Source organism: Lacerta agilis, chromosome 8 (assembly GCF_009819535.1).
Source record: "Lacerta agilis isolate rLacAgi1 chromosome 8, rLacAgi1.pri, whole genome shotgun sequence".
NCBI lineage: Eukaryota > Metazoa > Chordata > Lepidosauria > Squamata > Lacertidae > Lacerta > Lacerta agilis.
Genome location: NC_046319.1, coordinates 70,577,596 through 70,600,321, shown reverse-complemented (window position 1 = coordinate 70,600,321; position 22,726 = coordinate 70,577,596). Strand labels below are relative to the sequence as shown.

The window sequence follows — 22,726 nt, the reverse complement described above, 5'->3', positions numbered from 1 at the left end:
ATCTGGGCCGACTGAACTGGCTGCCATTTAGTTTCTGGGCCCAATTCAAAGTGCTGGTTTTGACTTATGAAGCCTTAAACCTGAGACCTTCTGCATGTAAGCATTTGTTGTGCCACTGAGCCCTTCCGAAACTAGGGGGAGTCCTCTTTCTTACCTGTGGTGAAGCTTGCTGCTGAGGACACCAGCATGTTGGAAGGTCCCCCACAACGCCTCAAGCATTGGCAGGAGATGAGGAGGGAGATGGCTGCCACGAAGCCAGTAACAGTAGCGAGTGCCAGGAGGATTCTTGAAGCTCTCATGATACCTGCCAGGGAGAGAAAGATTAATATGGATTGTTCATGCTCTGTGTCCTGTCTGAAATCCTGGAGAACGCCTTCATAAAATCAAGAAAATTTTAATAAAAATACATTTTTAAAAAGAGGTTTAAAAGGGGGGTAAAAAAAGGTAAAGGATCCCCTGGATGGTTATTTTTTTTATAACATTTATTTTTTTGATTTTCCAAAAATAACAAAAGGGGGGGGGGAGAAAAGAAAAGAAAAATCATAACCAAATTAAACCATAATTTTTGGTCAAATTCCCTCCACTCCCCCTCTTGGTTCCATTATAATATATTGGTTCATGCACATCCATAAAACCTTATATACTTAACAATCCAGTTTTAAAACCTTCATGTTATTACAAGTGAGTTTTAAAAGTTATACTAATGTAAGAATCTATACACAAAGCTTAAAAATATGCATTGAACAGTTGCCCTTTTTGTAATAATTTGTCTTGCATAGTTCAGTAAATTTATTTTGCCAATCTTCTTCTTTATCTTCTTTGGTCGAGGATTCTTCCTTCCCTAAGGGTTGGCTGGTCTTGGCATGGAATCCAATCTCACATATCAGAACAAAGTCTTTGGCTCAACCAATCCATCAAGTCCTATACATCTCAGTATCATAACTTCATTTTTTTTTAAACAACAACCATTTCCCACATATTCCTCAGATCTTTATAAGTCTTTATACTTTCAAGCTGCTAGGTTGGCAGGAGCTGGGACAGAGCAACGGGAGCTCAACCCGTTGCGGGGATTAGAACCGCTGACCTTCTGATGTATACGTTGGCTATTGTTGTCTGGGCAGCCCAGGACCTCCATATACACTGCTCAGGCTTGTGCCCCAAGGAAGTCACCTCAGTGCTGCTAATGCAGCAGTTTTGCTTCACCCCTGAAGGCACACTCCATTGTCTCTTGAGACAGGCAGAGGACAACAACAATAACCACCCAAAGAAGGCAACAGTTTGGGAAAACTAGCCCATATAAAATATCAGTCAGAAGAAGTATACTAATATGCTTGCTAAACAAGACCAAGGCCACACTCACACCATAAATTTAAAGCACTACGATACCACTTTAAACACAGTTATAACTTCCCCAAAAGAATTCTGGGGGCTGTAGTTCTTAAACTGCTGAACGTTGTTAGGAGGCCATGATTCCATACCCTCCAACATTTCTCCAAAGAAAATAGAGATGTCCCATTCCATAATGATAATTTTACTATTTATACCCTACACATCTGACTTGTTGCCCACAATAAAGACAACAAAACATTAAGCATTAAAAAAGCCTTCCCTCTCCAGGATTGCCTTCAGATGACTCAGGGGGTTGGATAACTCCATAACCTTCAACATTTCTCCAATGAAAATAGGGACATCCTAAGGAAAAGTGGGACATTCCGGGATCAAATCAGAAATCAAGATGGCTTCTCTAAATCAGGGACGTCCCTGGAAAATAGGGACACTTGGAGGGTCTGATCTGCATCCACCTCAAAGACCTACAATTCCCAGAGTGGCTCATAACAATCAATCCCTCTTCACAGGTAACTCTGGGAACTGTAGTTCTGTGAGGAGAATATAGGGCTCTCCTGACAACTCTCAGCACTCTTAACAAACTACTGTTCCCATAATTCTTTGGGGGAAGTGAAGGCTGTATTTAAAGCGGTATCATGCTGCTTTTAATGTATGGTGACAATGTGTTCCTAAAGAAGGTCCTTCTTAAAAAATGTATGCAGGCCCAGCCTAGGCAATATACCACTTTTGACACTATGGCACTGTTGTCCAGGTTGATAAGCTCATTTGCTCCAGGCCTCCAGCTACATACAGATGTCAGGGCTGGGGCATGGAACATAGGAAGCAAGAAGGACCATTGGTTTGTCTAAATTAGTTTTGTCAACACTAACCAGCAGCAACACTCTGTTCTCCATCTAGAGAAACTAGAATAGAGTTTCCCAAATGTGGGTCTCCAACTGTTTTTGGACTACAACTCCCATCATCCCTAGTTAGCAGGACCAGTGGTCAGGGATGATGGGAACTGTAGTCCAAAAGCAGCTGGAGACCCAATTTTGGGAAACCCTTAACTAGAGGCATGATCAGAGAGTTCAAGGACACAGTCCCACTAGGCAAAACAAAACAAAAACACTTTGGGCACATTGCATGGAGATCATTGCAAGGCCTGGACAGAGAGAATTGGGGTTCTCCCTTCATGATCTACATACATAATTCCAGTATCCATTAATCCCTAAACAGAAGATGCATTCTTAAAGATGTGGGACACTTCAAATCCCTACTGGATCTCTTACAGTTGCTATTTCTTACCCTAATCCACTTTGCAGGGCTGTTGTGAGGATGAAAATGGGAGAGGGAGGAGAAAATTGCACATGCTGCCCCAGGCTCATTGGAAGAAAAGGACATGGTTGGGGTTGGGTGGGGAGGATTAGGGAAAAAAATCAAGCAAATAGATGCTTCATCAGTTGTGAATATCCCTACTGGCTTTAAAAAAACAATGCACCTGACCTCTGCTCCAGAGGGTAGGAGTGTTTCTTTCTTAAAGCTGCCTCTTGACAGCTCAACAGCTCAGCTCTCAGGAGGCATCAAATGGGATGTGGTTTCCCCTTCTAAACATCACTCTTGACAGCTCTAGTTCTCAGGAGGTGCTGACGATTGTAGACACTAGTACAAATCATCATTATCAGTAACTTTCCGACAGCTTGTAACAACAGTGCCATAGCATCTGCACCAGCTGCCTGTCCCCAGTCCAGCTTCAAAGTTTGGGGACTAGAGTTCAAAGCCCTAAATAATTTCAGACCAAGATACCTTAAGAGGGTCTTGCTCCCTATAGGCCATGTTCAGGGGCTGAACTTTTGGAGGTGCCTCATCATGCCCCTGAGACCAAATCTCTCTGTACTGTCTGGATTTTGGCATTCTGTGAAGGCACTTTTAAACAGGTGATTGCCTGGGAGATGGGCCATTAAGGGGAAAAAAGCTCTGTGGAAGATGGCAGATGGGTGGAGTTCCACCCTCCCTCAACTCTGGGTAGTTAGGAGGACAAAGCCAGAGCTGTGAACAGGAAGTAGAGTGGTGTGAGCTAGAAGCAAGAGAGAGAGAGAGAGAGAGAGAGAGAGAGAGAGAGAGAGAGCGCAAACAATGTTTGTTTTCTGTTTGAATCCAAGGCTGTAGCTATATGGGGTAAGCAAGCTGTCTTGGGTTGTTAATTCTGTGAACCGTAGGCTCAGGTTACATAAATGTGTAAACAAACCATAAATCATAAAGATACCACAGTCTCTGCTGTCCAACACAAACCCTGGGCCCTGGAATCTCACACTGCTCGGAGATCGGGGTTGCATGCAACAATATCCATGGGCAAATTGTTTATCTCCTCGGGAAGCAATTCATAAATGAAATAAATATTTTATGGGCTTACACATCAGTACATGTTGGCATGGGATCTCGCTGGAGATCCAAAAACTGACTCAAACATCTCCTGAAGGGCAGATCCCCCAGGACTGGAGTCATGCAGCCATGGGGCAAGAGGAGACAGTTGCTTGTGTTTGGGGCGGAGAGCCAGGAGGTGTAGGACAGAGATGAGCGGGCACCATTGCACCTCCTTACCGCTGCTCCTGCTCAGTTGAGTGCAGGCCACGTTGTTGCAGAGTTTGTTGGCCATGGGGTTAGAAGGTGCGTTTCTGTCTGGGACAATGAGTTCCATCCAGGAGGGGCTAAGCAGGGAGACAGAGAGGAGGAGGAAACTGATGCAAGTAGAGGCTGCTGTGGTGGCTCGATAGGGCAAGCTCACTCGGAGCCACTGGCAGGAATTGGCTGGGGGCATCTTGGCTAGGGGGAAGAAGCAGCCACTGAGGAGCACCGAGAACTTGTGGAGACACAGTGGTTCCCAGAGTCTCTGCGCAGCAGTTAAGGCTCCTGCAGAAACTTCTAGGCTGGTCTCAACTGCCATAGAATCTTGACTTCCTTCACATCCTTGGGTTGAGGGGGTAGGAAGTGGCCTGGGCCGGGTTGATTTATTTACTGTGGTGGTGATTTGTTTAAACTGTTTTTGATCTTGAATTTTAAATCTCTGTTGACCCATCCTGGCCCCTATCAGTGAAGGGCAGGTCTTAAATGTAATGCTGGCGTTATTGGTGATGATTGATGATGGTGATGATATTGATAATTAATAATATAATAGGTGCAGGGGCAGTGACTGAGAAGAGTAAGCTGACTCCTGTCTGTCTTTTTTGGCCCAACAATGAATCATATCTTACGGGTTGTATCCAATGTTATTCCTGCTCAGAGTAGCCCCATTGAAATTAATGGCCAGGACTAACTAAGATCCATTAATTTCAGTGTGGGCCTACTTTGAGTAAAATGTACATAGTTTTTAGTTTTATTTCATTTTTCATCATCATCATCATTCAAATTTCTATACTGTGCTTCATCCAAGGGTTACAAGGCAGTTTAGAATATAAAACCACAATTTGTAGCATTTTACTTTGTGGTGTTTACAGAGATTCTTGTTCTTATACCTGTTCTTGATTTTTAGATGCAATTTAAATTTCGGTTCCCCAAAGCTTGCTTCATTTAATCGTCAACACATCTGTGGTGCGTGTTTTTGCAGTGTTTTTGTATTTGCTGTTTGTTTTAACCTACATTGCCTTGCTTTAATATAAGCAACATATCCACTATCCAAACAAACAAACAAACAAACAAACAAACAAACAAACAAACAGAAAGACTAAAGACCGGACAGTGGCACTATTCATTTATTGAAGAATTTATAAACCACACTTTCATCCCGCCCCCCCCCCGTCCCCCCCGTCCCAGGTGCCATTTAACAAGGTAGCATATAACTTACAAACTTCTGTTTACATCCAAGGAGGCATCTTCTCTCTCTCCCCCACCCCCATCTCCCATGCATGCACTGACAATTTCTGAGCCACAAAGGATTGCTTGGGGTCCATATGCCGCTGACAAACACAGCACAGACATGTGTCCCTCCATTATTTATAAGAGGACCGCCTTGCTGTTACAGACGGCTTTCTTTCCCCTTCTGAATCATCCAAATAGCTCATCGAGCTCGAGGTCCATTCTGAGGAGCTCATAGTGATTGTGGAGCTTTCTCCATCTGAGAAGCCGGATCCGTGCACCAGCAAACGTTGGTGTGCCATCAGGCTGAACAAACCTACAGAGGGGGTGGGGGTGGGGAAGGGAGGTGGCGGTAGCGGCACAAAATGGTGAAGCAGCACATTATTTCATTTAGATATTTCATTTAGAATTTGTTTTCTTATTTATTGGTCCCTTGTTTCAGGGATCTACTCAATGACTTGCCTTGATCTGGAAGACCTAAAACCTGTTCAAGCAAAAAAACATGACGGCACCAGCATAAGGTGCAAAAATCCCTGAGTAGGACTGACAGCTTGGTAATCCTGAGAAAGAATCTGGCTCAAGTGAATTCTGCCCCAGACTTCGACATTCTGTATTTCCAGCACAGTTCCTGGAAAGCAACTTGGCAGGGTGGAATCCAGATTAAAGAAGAGAATTTCGGATTCCCCCTACCCATGGACCTTGGGGAAAGCTGAAATGCTAATATAGTATTTGTAACAAATGACGTACTGTCATACCTCGGGTTGCGTTCGCTACTTCCGGGTTTTGGCGTGCGCGCATGTGCTGAAACGCTAAATCGTGCTTTGCGCATGCGCAGAAGCGCCAGATCGTGCCACGCACACGCACAGATGTGGCACTTCAGGTTGCAGTCTTTTCAAGTTGTGAACGGGCCTCCGGAACGGATCCCGTTCGCAACCAGAGATACCACTGTAAATATATAGGGTTTTTGTGTTCAGTTGGTGCGTCAGCATAATAAAGGGGGGTGCTAATATAGTTTCAGTGGTGACCTCACTCTTTTGCAACTTCCTCTCTAGACTATATCATTGAATTATAGAGATGGAAGGGACCCTGAGGGTCATCTTGTTCAACCCCCTGCATTACAGAAATATGCAGCTGTCCCATACGGGAATTGAACCTGCAACCTTGGGATTACCAGCGCCATGAGCCATGCAGGCTGTGTGTGTGTGTGTGTGTGTGTGTGTGTGTGTGTGTGTGTGTGTACACACACACACACACACGAGAACTCAGAACTCTAACAACATTTCTTCCAGAGCACATTTTATGTATTTTAAGTAACCTACAGTCCCCAAAGATACCTGGCGAGTGGAGCTATCACTGTGAAAGTGATCGAAGAGTGTTTTGAATGTATGTTGTGGGTGTGACCAAAGTATGCTTGGCTTTAAGATCAGGGTTTCTGATGGCAGAGAGACTTCTAAGCATGTTCTAGCTGAATGCACCGAGAAGCCCCCTTTGCCCCTTCATGCTCAATGAGCAGACAGTCTGAACTGGAACTGGTGCACACAGGGGAGGAGATCTTGTGCCGTCTAGTGTCCAGAGGTGGGAAATGCAACTCATCGAGGCATATATGAGCCCTTCCAGTCCTGACTCCAGTCTGTTTCATGGGGAGGCTGGCTCAGGATACATTCCAAGCCAAAGGCAACACAAAAGAGAAGGGAGGGGAAACACATTCACTGAAGAAGGCAAAGCAAAGGGGGAAGGGGATGCAGCAGGAACTGAATGACCTTGACTCTGAGAAATATACATCCATATTACAAAAAGAAGTAGATGCATGAAAAACATGGCCTTAGCATCAACAGGCATAAAAATGCAGAATTAGCATTAACAGGTAGCAAAATAGAGAGGAATGTGCAGATACAGGTGTCTCAAAGTCCAAAAGTGAAAATGGCAGCAGCCCTGAATGCAATTGCACAAATTCTTGAATGGAACCATTTTTTATCTGGCTGATGAATGATAAGGTGATGTGACACCAACCATAAAAGGTAAACGATACCTGTTTGGGATAAAGGCACCCATGTACCTGACACACATTAGAATAACAGGAATGAACTGGTGCCACCCCAAAATGGCCACCTTGCTGCCAGGCCTATGCGTGAGGCTGGAACAGGGTTTTAGAACTGCCAAGACAGCAGCTCCATGAGACACAGGAGCTGGATGCATAGCTTGTGTTGGGTCCAGAAACTTGCATGGCAACTCCTTCCCAGTTTAAGCGCTCAGGTCTTCACTCAGAGTAGCCAATTTCCTATCATTCCTTCCCCAACGTACCACACTACAAGCAACCTATAGGGATGGAAGTATCAGTCAACTTTGGCTTCTTCTCAGTTTCTCATTTTTTTCCAATGTGAAATTCAGTTCCCCACATTTCTGCAGCAATTTGCAGTAAAAAATAAAATTAAAATCCTAATGGAAATTCTTCAGTATTATAGGGCAAATTTATCTTAATGAACACATTTTGTATGCAGTTAACATGGTGTTGTTGTTTGCAAGCATTTTCTCCTAATATAATGCCTTTTTAATGTATCGTTTTCACTAATATATCCATTTTAATGCACACTTTCCCCAAATATATATGCATTTTTTTGATCAACGTTGTTTGGCTGAAGAACTGCGTCGCAAAATTCGGATGTGCAACTTTCAAAGGACGTTTCTGTGTTTCAGAAACTTCAGATCTGACAAGAGTCATCCTTAAATGCAAACTGAACAGAATATCTCCTCCCTCCTGACTCACCGCTTAAAATGAAGCAAGGGCAGGAGGTCCAGGCCATGTAAAAAGACCACAGGTACGTGATTCTGCCTGTTCTGCTGATGGAATGCGTGGAGATACGGATGGTGTAAATGCTCAGAGCTAAGAACACCAAGGCAGCTGGGGGGAAACACAAGGAGGAATTTAGTATGTGGTCCCCTGGAATGTTTTAGAGACAGCAGAATTGCAATAATCTGGCTTCTACATTTTAGGCCAGTTTTTTGTTTGTGCCCCCTGAACCAAACCAAACTGTGCCCTGAGGAACTTGGGCTTTGCCAGGAGCTTATCTGAGGTTCCCCAGCTAAAAAAGGGAGAGAGAAAGTGGGTGAGCTCCTTTGGTAGAGAGCTTGACTATTGATGTGCCTCAAGCCTAGTGCCAGTGGTCAGCTGAGTTGGGCACTGGCTGAGGGTCCTCGGAGTTCAAAAAGCTCCCTCACGGGCACATCTCATGCTCTTCATTTTCCCCACCAGGAGGCAGAAGTCCTTGCTGCTCTGCTGCAAATAATAATAATAATAATAATAATAATAATAATAATAATAATAATACCACCCTTAATCGTAAGATCTCAGGGCAGTTCGCAGAATAAAATACAGCATAAAAACAAGCAAATCATTAAAACAAAGCAGCAAAACAATAACCCCCACCCCATTCCCACACAAATGACCTAGCATTCCAACCTGCTGTCTGCCCACCCCCAAAACCGGATTAGAGATGGACTGACTTAGTGTAAGCTCATTCTGTATGTGCCTGAAATGCAACATTCTTCTACTTCTTTATATGTATGTATATATATACCTGCAATCAAAGATCCCATTGCAGCAACCAGGTAGCGGTATATTGTGAAAGGGGAGGAGTAGCGGTAAGTGAATGTCATAAATGAGGCCCCAACAATTCCACAGAAAAGGGCTAAGACCAGGAGCGTCCGGGCACCATAGACATTGGCTGCAGTGGTGGGGTGGAAAAGAAAGGAAGACTTATTAGAGGTGGGGGAATAGCAAGGCTCTTCCATTGTCACCCTCTCTCTCTCTCTCTCTCTCTCTCTCTCTCTCACACACACACACACACACACACACACACACACGCACACACTCCCATGCCTCTTCCCAAACCCAAATTCTGCATCAAGGAAATGTACCTTTTATAGAAGGAACCCTTTTTCAGACTGAGAGCTCACTCCCTTCTGAGCAACTATCTATGGTAAGTTTCACCTTTGTGCAGTTAGGCCAGCTTCCACACACAGTAAGACCAACAATCACCCCTCTCTAACCCAACAAGCAAGAGGTATTGCCACAGTTCAAGGACACATTCCTGCCAGGTGAAAAACACTCAAGAGGCACAGCAGGGCCACTGAGAGGTGTGGTCTAAGGAGAGTGCTGAGGGCCAGACTGTGGGACTTAGAGGGCCACATTGGAAGGTATTGCAAGGCCCTCCCCTCATCCTTTCCCAAATCCAAATTCTGCATTTAGGAAATCCACTCCCCCACCCCCACCCCCACCCCCTGACTAGTGCCATTATATATCTTTTACAATTCAGCTGTGATATAGGCAGGTTTTTTTTTCCCCCAGCCAGAATTCCCAGGAGCTCAGCTGCCGCATCTCTCAGGTGGGCACCATTGCCATTCTAAGAGAACAAAGGAGAAGTTGGTGGTGAGCTCTGGCGCCTCTTTTTCTTAAAGAATAGCACAAGGTAGGATGGGGAAATGTGGCTTTTTATATCATTACTTATAGGTGAACCTCTGAATGACCAATTCCTGAGAAAAATAATCTGGGGCTGTCCACAGCTGTGGGAAACTTACGTGAAGCGGCAATGAGATCAGAGCACACCTGTTTGATACAGACTTTCCAAATGCCGCTGTAGTAATTCTGCATCTTGGTCTCGACTAGGATCCAGTGGTGATCCATGACAGCGCAGACAAGAAGAATGATAGTGAAGATTGTACACCCTGTAGCCAAGACTTCATTCCACCCCATAGCTCTGTCAGTAGGTCTGGGGGCTTCCCTTTATTTCACACTTGCTTTCTCTAAGCGGATCCCATTTCAGACAGTGGTTTCCTCACAGGGTTTCTTGACATGGCCAGAAATGGCAATCTACCCCTGCTTCCACTCAATTTATGAAAAGCTCACAACATGGAATCCTCAGCCTTCTCTTTAGAATCGTCATCCCACTCCTAATTCCATCGTTTGCTTCTTGGTTACCTTGACTACTGTGGAACATCCCATAGCCATCAGTAGGGTTTCTGTTGGCCAAGCAGGCCTGACTTAACTATTCAATGGGTGGGTGCATCTTCGCTGATAGGGTGCAATGGCTTTTAGGCCATCTTCACACCATACATTTAAAGAATCACGAGACCACTTTAAAGTCATTGCTTTCCCCCAAAGAATTCTGGGAGCTGTAGTTTTTTAAGGGTGCTGAGAGTTCTCAGGAGGCCTCTATTTCTCTCACATAGCTACAGTTCTCAGAATGGTTTAACAATCAATCTCTCTTCGCAGACTCTGGGAATGGTAGTGAAGGGGAACAATTCTCTGTTGTGAAATGCTTTTTAATGCTTTTCTTTAGCCTGTTTATATATATTCACATATAGTTGTGTATTATTGCAGAACTGTGTATCTCTATATTCATATATTTCTGTATCTATCATTGCTTCTATAAGCCTCTGTAAAGAAAGACAGTTTTAGCAGAGAGGGGCCTCTCTGGGCACTCTGCCCAGTCTGCCAAGGTTGAAGATAAGACCGGTGTGCACAGTGTGCACTGTCTGGAATTAGACAAAGAAGTCTTAAAATAGTACCCTGCCTGTAAGACAAGAGAGGGGGGAAGAGGCCCTTGGAATTGGAATGTGTCTATCAATATATTAAGCTTCATAAGTTAGCCTTATATTAAGTAATCATATTATAAGCATCAAGATTGTTAGGGTATTTTATGTACCTTTGCTACTATTGCTGTTATTGATTTATACCTTTGTATTCTCTGCCTATTGCAATAAGTTTCTTGCTAATTAACTGAAGTTATGCTTTCTTGTTGATTGGCAATCACAGGTGTAGTTATGAATAGACTGAACCTTGAATAGACAATAGTGATCTGTGTGCTCACAAGCTAGGTTCTATGTTGCCAATTTCTGGGAGGCTTGCCAGGACATTCTCAGACGGGAGGCGAGCTCTGGGAGGCTTGGAGGCTGAACTCCCAGAAAACACGTGAACACTGAGCTAAGTTTCGAATTCCTATAGTCATGTATAAAATAAGTGCACACCAGTCTCTAGATGTGCAGTTTGGCGAATTATTCCCCTGCACCTTTTGCTTTGCATATGCAACCCAAAATAAACCTGTTGTATCCTGCATGGTGTTTTGCCTCTTTGTGTACATGTTCCTGCACTCAAGAGCCTAGAAAGGTCCTACATTTCCTCTGTGAGGGGGAAGATTAATAATAATAATAATAATAATAATAATAATAATAACAACTCAATTTATATACCACACTTTATCAAAAGATCCCAAGGTAGTGTACAACATTAAGAACGTATTTTCTGGAGCACAATAAAAAAGCATAATAACAGACAGCATAATAATAAAATCACCATAATAGCAGGCCCCTCGCCCAGCTTTAACAGGCCACAGATTATTTAATGACCAAAAGGCCTGGGTAAGGCTGAAAGTTTTTGCCTGGCACATAAATACATGTAATGATGATACCAGGTGAGCCTCTTGGGGGAGAGTATTCCCGTTGGGGAGCCACCACAGAAAAGGCTCGTTCTCCTGTTGCTACCATCTGAACCCCTTTGGGAGTGGGGACATAGAGAGGGGCCTTAGATAATGGATAATAGTTTGTATAGGGAGAGGTGGCTGTTTAGGTCCTGAGGTCCTGAATAGGGGTCTCCCTTAACAAACTACCACTCCCAGAATTCTTTGGCTGTTCTTCCCTGACTGCTTCAAGTGGTATCATAATGTTTTAAATATATCACGTGAGTGTGGTTTTCGGACTCACTGAACTCCTCCAACCCAACAGACCAGCAATATGCAAAGCCTCCTTCCACATGTCCCTTGCCTGCTCTAAATATGAATATTTATATTTAGTGCTTGTTAGCACACGGAGAGTGACTTTCCTCACTAAGCAGTGTGCCGATCTTGCTTTCATCTCTCCCCCCCCCATGCCCATATATTTTAGATTGTAAACTCCTCAGGGCAGAGATCCGTGTAATTCCCTGAAGTGCTGTGCTGTATCAACAGATGTAATAACAGAAATGACGCATTCCACATGTCTTGAAGGAAGGACTGACGCTTCTTTCCAGAGCACTGTGGCAGGTTGCTCAGGCTTGGTTAGGAGGTATAGCCATCAGAGGTGAGCCAGAAGCTGGCAACCAGGAACTGTGTGACGAGCCAGGAATCAGTGAGCAAAGCACCAAAGCCAGGAGGCAGGATCAAGTGGCCAGACCTAGCCAAGGATACAAAAAGACCATGATGCTCAAGCACAGCTCAATTGCAACAGGAAGCATTTCATACCTGCTTCCTGTCCTAGAGGATCCAGTGGCCAGGCTGGGTGGACATAGCCAGTCTAGGGTCTGAAGGTGCCTCACTGGGGACCTGCCCCCTTCAGTTCAGTGCATCACCACACAGGGGAGCTGCACAGAGATCTGGCACAGATGATGTACACACTTAAAGCACATGGCTTCTCCCAAATAATCCTGGGACGTGTAGTTTACCCCTTGCAGTGCTGCATTTTCCAGCAACCTTAACACACTACCATTCCCAGGATTCTTTACAGTGGTGGGGAAATCACACACTTTAAATGTATGGCATGGATGTGGCCACAGACTTCCCTATTGGGCCTATTGCTATGCTGTATCCCTTTGGTTAACAATCGTACACACTGCCAGCCAGTTAAGACAGTTTTGGGACCGCAAAATTTCAAAACTGTGTGCCCTGAATGGGGGGGGCAGTGCATAGATAAGGGCTCATCTGTTGGTTTTGGTGTCTCACCACATCACCACTAATCCTTACGTGGACACCCCGACCTTACCATACCCACACTGGTGTGTTCCCACCGCTGCCACCATTAGGTTTCGCTGTAGCTTTGAAATCCGCACAAAAGTTGAGGTGAAGTTTGGAAATGTTGAGTAAATCAGTTCACACACAAATCCTTAACAGTCATATTGGGGAAATGGGAAAACTCGGCTGAAGGCTGCCGAGGGGTGGCCAGTGTCTCCAAGGCAAACATCCAGATTGGGCCTCTTTGTTTGATGGGGAAACCTTACGGGGCAGGTCAGAGGCAGGATTGTGCCTTTAGGAGACAGTGTGTGGGCATGTCCACTTGTAGATTCTGTCCCATAACCCATACCTTCTTCTGTTTTCTTTTTTTGTTCTGTCCCCCACATTTCCCACACTTCCCAGAGATAACTGTGGCCTGATCCACAGAAGAATTAACCAGAGGCAGATTTAGGGCAGTGTTACTGGTTCCCCCACATGAAGCACTGAGCCCAGGGGGTGCAAAAACCACCCCTGAAATTTGTAAAGGAATGTGTCAAAAAACACACCATAATCCCCCCAAATCCTATTAAATATAATTGTTTAATTAAGAATGTGTATTGCTGAAAAGGGGTAACATGGGGAAATTGCCACTGGAGTATACTAAGTGATATCTGAACTTCTTGATGCATTGATAATTAACTGTTAGTGTTCTCTGGTAGCTCTGACATGAGTGTTTAACCTTAGATCACATAAGAGGCTATTGAACTGCAAATTCTCGATCTTGGAAGGGTGGTCGCTAAGTCTGTTTCTCAGGCTCTGTGGAAGTAAGGATGTGTAAATGAGTCCCCTGAAGGGGGAGGAAAGGGCTCCAGGCAAAATGGAGGCTGTAAGGAGAGAGACTTTTGGTTATAGGTCTGTTTGGAATTATCTCCCCCCCCCCCCAGATGCTGAACCTGTGCTGGACTTGCGCAATATATTGTATGGAATTATTTTGATATATCATTTACTGTTTTTCTGTTCTGTTTTGAAGAAAGTTCTGCAAATAGAGTTTTGAGTAATATCTGATGGGTCTGGACCATGTTTCGTTCCAAAAGGAGTCAGTTTTTATGCATCCAGTTGCTTCAAGCTGCACAATATTGATATCTGCAATAAAGCTGCCCCCCCCTTTAGACTGCTGAGATTTCCCCCAGGTGGCTGGGCTCCAAGAGCTGCAACCAAGTCAGCCTTGGGCTGCAAATCGCCGCTCCACCACCTCCACCCACCTCTGGTTCAGAAATTTTAGCCTTGCACAGGGCGCTACATTATCAAAGTCCGCCCCAGGAGAATGGAAAAAGTTAGGTGTTGGAATGTGGAGAGAGAGAGAGAGAGAGAGATGCACACACAAGTGTTTGCATTCCATGTTAGCATCTTTACCAAATCTAAATTTAATAACAGTGGGTTTGTATGGAACAAATATTTCAAAGTAAATGCATCAAAACTAAGGGACCAAAGTTTGAGCTCATTGACACCTACCTCTCACCCTTGCATGCCACTCTCCCCAGGTAATCTCAATCTTTACCACCAAATTGGAATTATTTTCAGCAGCCAAGAGTGGGGTTTTCATGGGGAAAGTGCTGGGGCAAAAATAAGCAAGCAAATAAAGCCCCTGGACTCGGACCCGGAAAGCCCAGACCTGTGCCTAGAAATGCAGAACAAAGGACCCTTAGTCCCCATGTGGATTTTCATTTCAATGGTTCAGCTCTCAGTAAAAAAAAAAAAAAGCAGCTGAATGGCACGCTTGGGGTTTAAAGAAGTAGGCTGACCTCCTGGCGCTTTTCTGTTACAGTAAATTTCGGATCTTGTGACCCTGCTTTATGTTGGGATTCCCTGTTCACACCATTGTGGATTCAGGCAGCATGTGCAGGAAGTTCTTTGCATATGGTTATTCTTGCTTGGTTTTCTTTCTTGCACTCTGCATACTTAATTTTTTTTATAAAAAAATTAATTAAATAAAAATCTTCTTTTAGAAAAAAAACTGCATTCTGATATAACAAGATTTTTTGGGATATTCCTTGCAGGGTATTTCTTCAGTGACAGGGGGAGAAAAAACTCCTACATCAGAATCCTTAAATGTGGACATTCTAGATTGGTGCAAGTCCTATGCTCTTCCGCACTCTTCTATGTGACCATGATAAGGCGACGTTGTTTTGGCTTGAGGTCAGCATGCATACTGTTGGTTCCCTCAAGTTCTACCAGGATGAACAGGAGTACTGTTTGAGGCAGGGTGGGCGGGAGAGATTGGGGAGAACACAAGTTGTTGGTAGACTTATTTATTATTTTATTAATCATTAGCATTTCTAAGCAATGTACCTAAGAGACCAAACAGGAACCCAAAAAATAAAAATAAAAAGCTATAATAAAACCAAATACTACCTTAAAAGGACTCCTGGAATAAGAAGCCCATTGCCACGGGCCTGAAGTTCAGCAAAGAGGGCTCTGTCTCTAATGTCAGGTGGGAGGGAGTTCCACAGGTTTCAGCCCACAACACTGAATGCATCGTTTGCAGTTAGTTTCAAGCTGTATATCTGAGCCATGTCAGCCATGACAGAGACTCCTCAAAGATCTTAGTGATCAGGCAGGGGTATGAGGGATCAGGTGATCCTTAACATATACTATACCCAAGATGCTAGAGGCCTTGTAAATCAGTGGAAGTGTCTTGAACCAGGCCCGGTAATCTATGCATGGCCAGTGCAAGCTTTTGAGCACCAGAGCTATGCGCTGGCGGTCATTGGTCCCCATCAATACATGCAAGGCCATCAATACAGCTTTATCATCCTGAGGCAAAAGGAGGCAATTGCCTAAGGTGGTGGGCATAGCTGGGTGTGAATTTTGGCCCCCAGGCTCTCCACTCACTTGCTGGCTCTCCCAGATTGTGCATGTGGCCAGGGCTGGCCCAAGGTGTTTTGGCACCTGAGGTGTCCCCCATCCCCAGCCAGGGAAGAAGGGGTGAGTGAAGATTCACATCAAGAACAAGGGAGAAACAAATGTCTACATCAGGAACAAGGATAAGAGGAGACCAGCCACACCGCCTATTCATCAAGAGTGGCAGCAGATCTGGCCTCCAAGGAGTATGCCACAGCTGTTGCTGCCACCACATTCCTTGGCGGTTGGATCTGCTGCCCCTGTGGATCCTGTTGCTCAAGGCAGTCGCCTAAACTTGCTTCATGGATGTGCTGGCACTGCACATGTCTCTCCAAAACCAACCCCTGTCCTCTTCCCCACTGCCCTAGCTCCTGCGTGCTCATTCCCCTTGTTAACACTTTTGCAGCCACTAACATGTGGGTACCATTTGCCGTGCCTTCAGCCTCAGGCTCCTCCTCCCCTCTGGCTCGCTCTGAGGCAACGCTAGGGTCTTTCAGAGCAAGGCGGTTTGAGCAGGTCGGTCCAAGAGAGTGCCTGCTGTTGCTGCAGTTTTATTGCTGCAGCTCTTGGAAGTTCATGCCTATGCTTTTAAGTTGTTAAATATTTTAAAAGAATTTCTAGCCCCCAGGGATGCCAGCTCCTTCCCAATATTTTGGGAAGTTTTATTGCTGCGGCTCTTGGAATTTCATGCCTATGCTTTTAAGTTGTTAAATATTTAAAAAGAATTTCTAGCCCCCAGGGATGCCAGCTCCTTCCCAATATTTTTGGGATGGGGCTGAGTCCCTTCAACATCTAGAAAGCACAGAGGCAAAATGCAGAGCCAAGCAGCCAGCTCCTTCTCTTCTCTTTTCTCCTCTCCCTCCTTTCTATCTCCCTCCTCCTTTCTGCATCCCCCGTATATCAGGGCGCAAAAGGAAAACTCACCGTTTGTCAGGAACAGGAAGCAGGCCAAGCAGCCTATCACAAAGGACCAGGAGAGAATCTTCTGAGAGGTAGTATAAGGGACTGGGCTGTCAAAGGTGCTGTTGGGTGAGATTGACGTGCCGTACAACACCATGGTGACCAGTGAAATGATTCCTGTGCGTACGAAAAAAGAGCACTCAGCAGCAGGCCCTGACAAAATCCCTTTTCCTGCAGGGAGTTGCTGTACCCTGCAGCATGCTATTTGATGCACCAAAGATCCTCGGCCCACATTTAACATTTCACTCAAACAGGAAGGGGAACCCCAGGTCTGGAGGCCAACAGCATCCCTCCAGGCCTCTCTATCTGCCCCCTCCCTTACTGATGCTGCTTCACACCCTCCTTGAATGCAATTGCCTGGCTGGAATGAATTTTTGAACTCTGAACATGCTTCTTGCTCTCCTGGTTGGAGGATACAGAGTTGTGAGGGCAGATCTACACTCATGGTTTATAACGTTAAGGAAGCGTTAAGGAATGGGCTTCATAATGCAGACGGACACCTTATGTTCTTCCTTTAACGTTCATAATGCGTCATTGAAATGTGACACAAGAGGGCAGTGCCCATGGGGTTCCTGGAAGGCTGCCCAGAAGCATAAGAGCCAACTCCTAGGAGCTGTGGTCCCTTTGCCCCCCCCCCCAAATAAAATATTAGAGGGGGAAATGATGTGTGTGTACTATGTCTTCTGATTGATTTTGCGTGCAAGGCTTACTGTACCTGCCCTCCCAGCAATATTTTGCACCTCAGTGGCCTTTGGACTGAAAAAAGCTATCCATCTCCTTGTTTCCTCTACAACAATTCTTTGCTTTCCCTCTGTCTGCTAATATCCTACTTGTATAAATTTCCTAATATCCTAGCTGCAACATCCTACTTACACTCTCACTAGCAGATCGAGTAAAGGGAGTCAAGCTGCGAACAAGCTAGACGTTTGCAACTTTTCCTCCCCTCTTTGCCTGCTGATGAGGCTGGTGAAACTTTAAAGCCTAACTTGGGTGTTCTTTAAATTGGGAAATAAAACATAGAATCATGGAATTGTAGAATTGGAAGGGACCATGAGGGCCATCTAATCCAACCCTCTGCAATGAAGGAATATTTTGTCCAATGTGGGGCTGGAACCAATGGCCCTGATACATTAGCCCTATCACATCCAAGGCTATGGAGAGTACAGCAATTACAAGGCAATAAAACTGGGAGGCTCTGAATAATACTCACTTACTTAACACGGGAGCTGTAAAGATCACAATAAAGCAGCATGGGCACTGAAGTATTATTAATAATAACAATAACAATAATAATAATAATAATAATAATAATAATAATAATAATAATAATACCACCTTTATTGTCAATGTACAACCTGTGTACAATGAAATTAACCAAGTATTACACAAATGCTAAGGGCAAATCAGCAGCCTTGCAGAGAGAGCTGTACCTGTGCATAAATTGGTGACAGCTGGCAACTTGGATAGCCTTAAGGTGGTGCTGGACAGCAATGTGCAGGCAGCTGCCACCAAGCCAAAGATTGTGCTGATTGACATCAAGATTCTGGTGGCAGTGAGGGTGTCTGGGGAGAATCAAAGGTGAGTGATGCTGAAAGACAGATGTGTGAGATAATCGGTTCTTAGCATTACAGAACAGTAGGTAACAGGGTGGGTCATTCAAATTTATTTGCATCTTAATGAGGAGCTCCCTAACGCACACTCCTCAGGCCAGCGTGGAATCTGAAACACAACTGTCCTTTACAGTCCCCACTCCTGTGAATTTTGCAGCACAGTTCTGCAACCAAAGGATGAGCACAGAAAAGCATTTTTTTAAGGGAGATTGTGTAATACTACTACTACTACTACTACTACTACTAATAATAATAATAATAATCCAAATATTACTGCAAGTACACAGGTGCCAGGGCTGGAGTCAGCCCAGCACATCAGCAGGAAAAGGCAGAGTCAGTTGTCAGTGAAGTTAACTCTTTATTCAATGAAATGGCAGACAACTCAACAACTCTTCCCAGCAGGTCTTTCCTCTATGGAACAGTTCCCAGGGCTGAAGGGCCCTGCCTTTCACCCTTTCTAAGTCTCCTCCTCTCTCAGATGTTTTCCAAGCAGTCTCAAACTGTGTCTGTGCACCTCTGGCTACTGTTCTGCTCTCATTATTCTGCATGTTCTTGGAGACCACGGGGGACAGGGGCTTGTTGCAGCAGGATAGGGCAATTCCCGGGATTCTTCAGCAGCCTCTGCTTCAGCTTTGGAGTCTGAACTTCTCCCTGTCACAGGCTCTCTCTGCTCATTAAACCCTATTGCCCCCTCAGCATCCAGCCCCTTCTCCCAATCCCCTCCCTCTGACCTCTCCCCAGTGTTCCACCACCAATCCCCTGGCTCTGAGCATTCCTCCTCTGGAGTTTCCCTTGGGAGTTCCCCGGCTGAAGCCTCCAACCACTCCTCGTCATCCAGTTACTTCCTGACAATGGTGTTGTCCCAAGAAATTTTGCTACCTGAGGTAAAGGACAAGATGGCATCCCGCTCCTGTGTGCCAATCAGATGGGCACCTCAATCTTCCTTCAACACTGGCAATAGGAAAGTGTTCACTACCCCTTAGGGTAGAGCGGTCCAACTTTTCATAGCAAGTGGGCCACAAGTGTGCTTCAAACCTGCAGGCCACACACTGCCATGTCACACAACGGGTGGGGAGCCCTCTCCCTGCCTTCCCAAAGTGGGCTAATTGTGGTACCAGGTTTTGGGAAGGAAGTGGGAGACACTGGCAGGGTCCTAGAGACCTCCCACCTTGTTCCCAAAGTGGGGAAAACACTAACTAAGCCAAGGGCACCAACTTGCATCATGTTGCATGTACTGCAGCAGCACCTGGGGGCCTCATTATAATTATCTCTGGCAGGCAAGCAGCTAAATAAGCAGTAAAGACTCTTCGTCAGTTTTATATAAGTTTATTTACAAGAAAAACACATCCAGAGCATGGCGTTCTGCCTGCTCTTATTAACCTTAGTTGCTCAGTCTGACTCATCATCCCTCCCCCAACAGGAAGGATGCCAAAATCCCACCTTTCTTCCCCTTCCCTTCTGTTGCTCTCTGATTCTCTCCAACCTCATCATATGGGGACTGCACGGCCGGCCTGTCTCTTCCTCAGAAGACTCAGCCTCCGACTCTGGCTTATCTGCTGGTTGCCTGGCAACACTTTGGCCAACTTCTAGCCCTTCCTCTCCTTGGGAGCTAACAGCTTGTTCCCTGGGAAGGAGGGGGGCAGGCTGTCTTATCTAAACTCAGACAGACAGCTCTCATCCCCAGAGGCAGCCCCTTGCTCACTCAGCCCAATTTCTGAGGCTGACTCTTCCGCTGCGCTCGGGGGGGGGGGCACGTTCCTGACACCCATGAGGCCTCAGATGTGATATTTGGTGCTTCGCAAGGCACCGGAAGTCGCATTGGACGCCCCACGGTGTGGGTGTTGAGCACCCACAGCAGTTTGTGAGTGCTCAGACCCCCCAGGGCCGCTTATAGTTGGTGCCAGTAAACTAAGCTTTTGCTGGCCTGCCAAAACAGGCCTTCAGGACTGCATAGTGGACCATCCTGACTTAGGGGGTGCAGGAGCACCCTACATCACTTTCCCACTCCTCCTCCTCCCTTGCCATTCACTGGTAAGGCCGGACCTGGCAACACATTTCCCCAATCCTTGACATGGGTTGCCGAAGTTCAAAGACCAACCCAGGTGCACTGCCTGCGTGGGGAAAGATGGAGGGAGGCAGGGAGGGAGGGAAGGGGGCTGCCTTACTTGAGTTCAGCCTAATTTTCCTGCATCTTCTCTTCGTGCAAATGTTCCAGAGGCCCAAGTTGGTGACGGAATTCTTGTGGAAGATCTCAATCCAGAACGGAGAGAGAAGACTGATAAACAAACAGATCAGGCCAACACAGCTGAATATTCTGATGAAGAACTTGTACCGGAAGGACAAATGGCTTTCTTCGGAACGGTGGGTGCCTGCCAGGAGGTGGGATAGGAAGGGGTGATGGAAGTGAGATGTTTTAACCCCCGTCTAACAAGCCAAAAGCACTAGCACCCATAAAACATGGTTCGTGAAAACATTAAATTCCAAACACCCATGTCAAAAACACAAGCAGCAGCAGCAGCATTCTAAATAGTGTGCTAACATCCAATGCCAGCATAGAATTCTACTCTAGGATGTTAGGCACCAGGCACCTTCATTATGGAAAAGAAGAGTCTTGCATCCTCTCTGGAAAAGTCTGCTCATATGATGATGATGATGGTGATGATGATGATGATGTTCTTTTTTTGACAGTGTGACTTTTGAACTGCTCTGGAATTTGTAAATATAAATTGAAGTAAAACAAAAAAAAAATCTGTAGGGTCACCAGCCTCATATAACCAGAATGCTTGAGCCTCAAGTAACAGCCAAGGATCCAGAAGTAACCCCAAGCTGCGTACCTGATCCTTCACAGGGAGTGTAACCCTATCAAGAGCAAGCAACTTCCCATTCATCTGGTCTAGGGAACCACCCAGTAATAGTGCCTCAGTCTTATCTGGATTGAGCTTCAGTTTATTGGCTCTCATCCAGTCCATTACCAAGGCAAGAGAATGGTCCAAGTACCTGCAGATGTAAAGGAGAAGCAGAGCTGTGTGTCACCAGCATATTGCTGACAACATACTCCAGACCTCCAGATGACCCCACTTAGCAGTTTCATGTAGATGTTAAAGAGCATAGGGAATAAAGTCAAACCCTGAGGAACCCCAAATTGAAGTCTCCATTGGGCTGAACAGCTCTCCCCAAGCATTGCCCTCTGAAAATGACCACTCAGGTAAGACCAGAACCACCACCAAGCAGTGGCTCCCAGCCCTAACTCAGACAGTTGCTCCAGAAGCTATTGAGAGGTTTGATGAGAATTAACAGGAACACATCTCCCCTGTCTCTCTCCCAAGAGAGTTCACCATACAGGGCAAACAAAGCAGTTTCTGTGTCTAAACCAGGCCTAAATCTCAACTGAAATAGATCTAGAAAATGCTCTGGCCTCAGGTTGCTCCTGGTGAGGGGCTGAAACTGCTAACCTTCCTGCTGTCTTCCACCAAGCTTTCCTCCAAGCTCAGGGGGGCCTACAACAAGAGCCTCCTTTCCCCATAGACAATCCTCCAGAGACCACATAGCAAAGGTGGACAGTAACAGAGGCAAAAGTGGGCAAAGCAACAGATATTGTACTTAACTCTTTATAGGCGGCTGCACTGCAGTCACCCAAGAGTCAGTGGTTTGCATACATCCATCTCTCTCCAGACAAACAAGAAGGATGGTCACAGCTGAACAGCACATTCCAGCCGGACAAAAGCACTCAAGGACGGGCTGTAGATTAATGGCAGGATAACTGCTATGCATACATAATGTGCTACTTCCCAGGGTTTGGGGGGGGGAGCCATTTCTGTTTAAAGTGTCATGGCAATGCTTTAAATGTATAGCGCAGATGAAGTCATAGAGATAGGATAGACAGACTGGCAGACAGACAGACAGGACCAAGCAGAGGACCTTCTTGGCAGTGGCACCCTCTCCAGGGAACACCTTCCCATCAAATGTCAAGGAGATAAAGAGCTACACAACTTTTAGAAGATATCTGAAGGCAGCCCTGTACCGGGAAGTTTGTAATGTTTGGCTTTTTAATTATGCTTTTTAATGTGCTGGAAGCTGCCCAGAGTGGCTGGGGAAACGCAGGCAGACAAGTGGGGTATAAATAATAAAATTATTATTATTTTATCATAACATCTATTTCTTTCTACACTTCTGTATCTAAGTCACATTAAATAGTAGGCACATTGAATAAATGGATACATTTCCATCAAAATCTTTTTTGCTGTTCGTACTTACTTTTCCCCATAAAATGCATCTTTAAGTGGTGGGAAAGAGTCACAAACACAGCTGAGGCACTGCCAAGAGACACAACCAAAGGATACTTGG

General features: G+C 45.4%; 1 protein-coding gene across 1 annotated transcript; it reads right to left on the bottom strand.

Moving 5' to 3' along the window:
* Positions 1-131: 131 nt before the first annotated feature.
* Positions 132-20,976, bottom strand: LOC117052008. Its single transcript, XM_033158735.1, has 9 exons — positions 20,964-20,976; positions 20,548-20,751; positions 18,203-18,334; positions 16,737-16,889; positions 8,751-8,897; positions 7,940-8,074; positions 5,344-5,491; positions 3,925-4,031; positions 132-304 (listed from the first exon to the last, which is right to left on the bottom strand). Exons 1-9 carry the CDS (start codon positions 20,974-20,976, stop codon positions 132-134), a joined length of 1,212 nt encoding a protein of 403 aa, XP_033014626.1.
* Between the last annotated feature and the right edge of the window lie 1,750 nt (positions 20,977-22,726).

Excerpts from the sequence above, each read along its gene's own strand:
- LOC117052008 (XM_033158735.1), bottom strand. Across the intron at positions 16,890-18,202 it reads TGTCACCAATTTATGCACAG|GAATCATTTCACTGGTCACC; the intron begins GTACAGCTCTCT and ends TCGTACGCACAG. Across the intron at positions 8,898-16,736 it reads CTTCCTGTTCCTGACAAACG|CCAATGTCTATGGTGCCCGG; the intron begins GTGAGTTTTCCT and ends CCACCACTGCAG.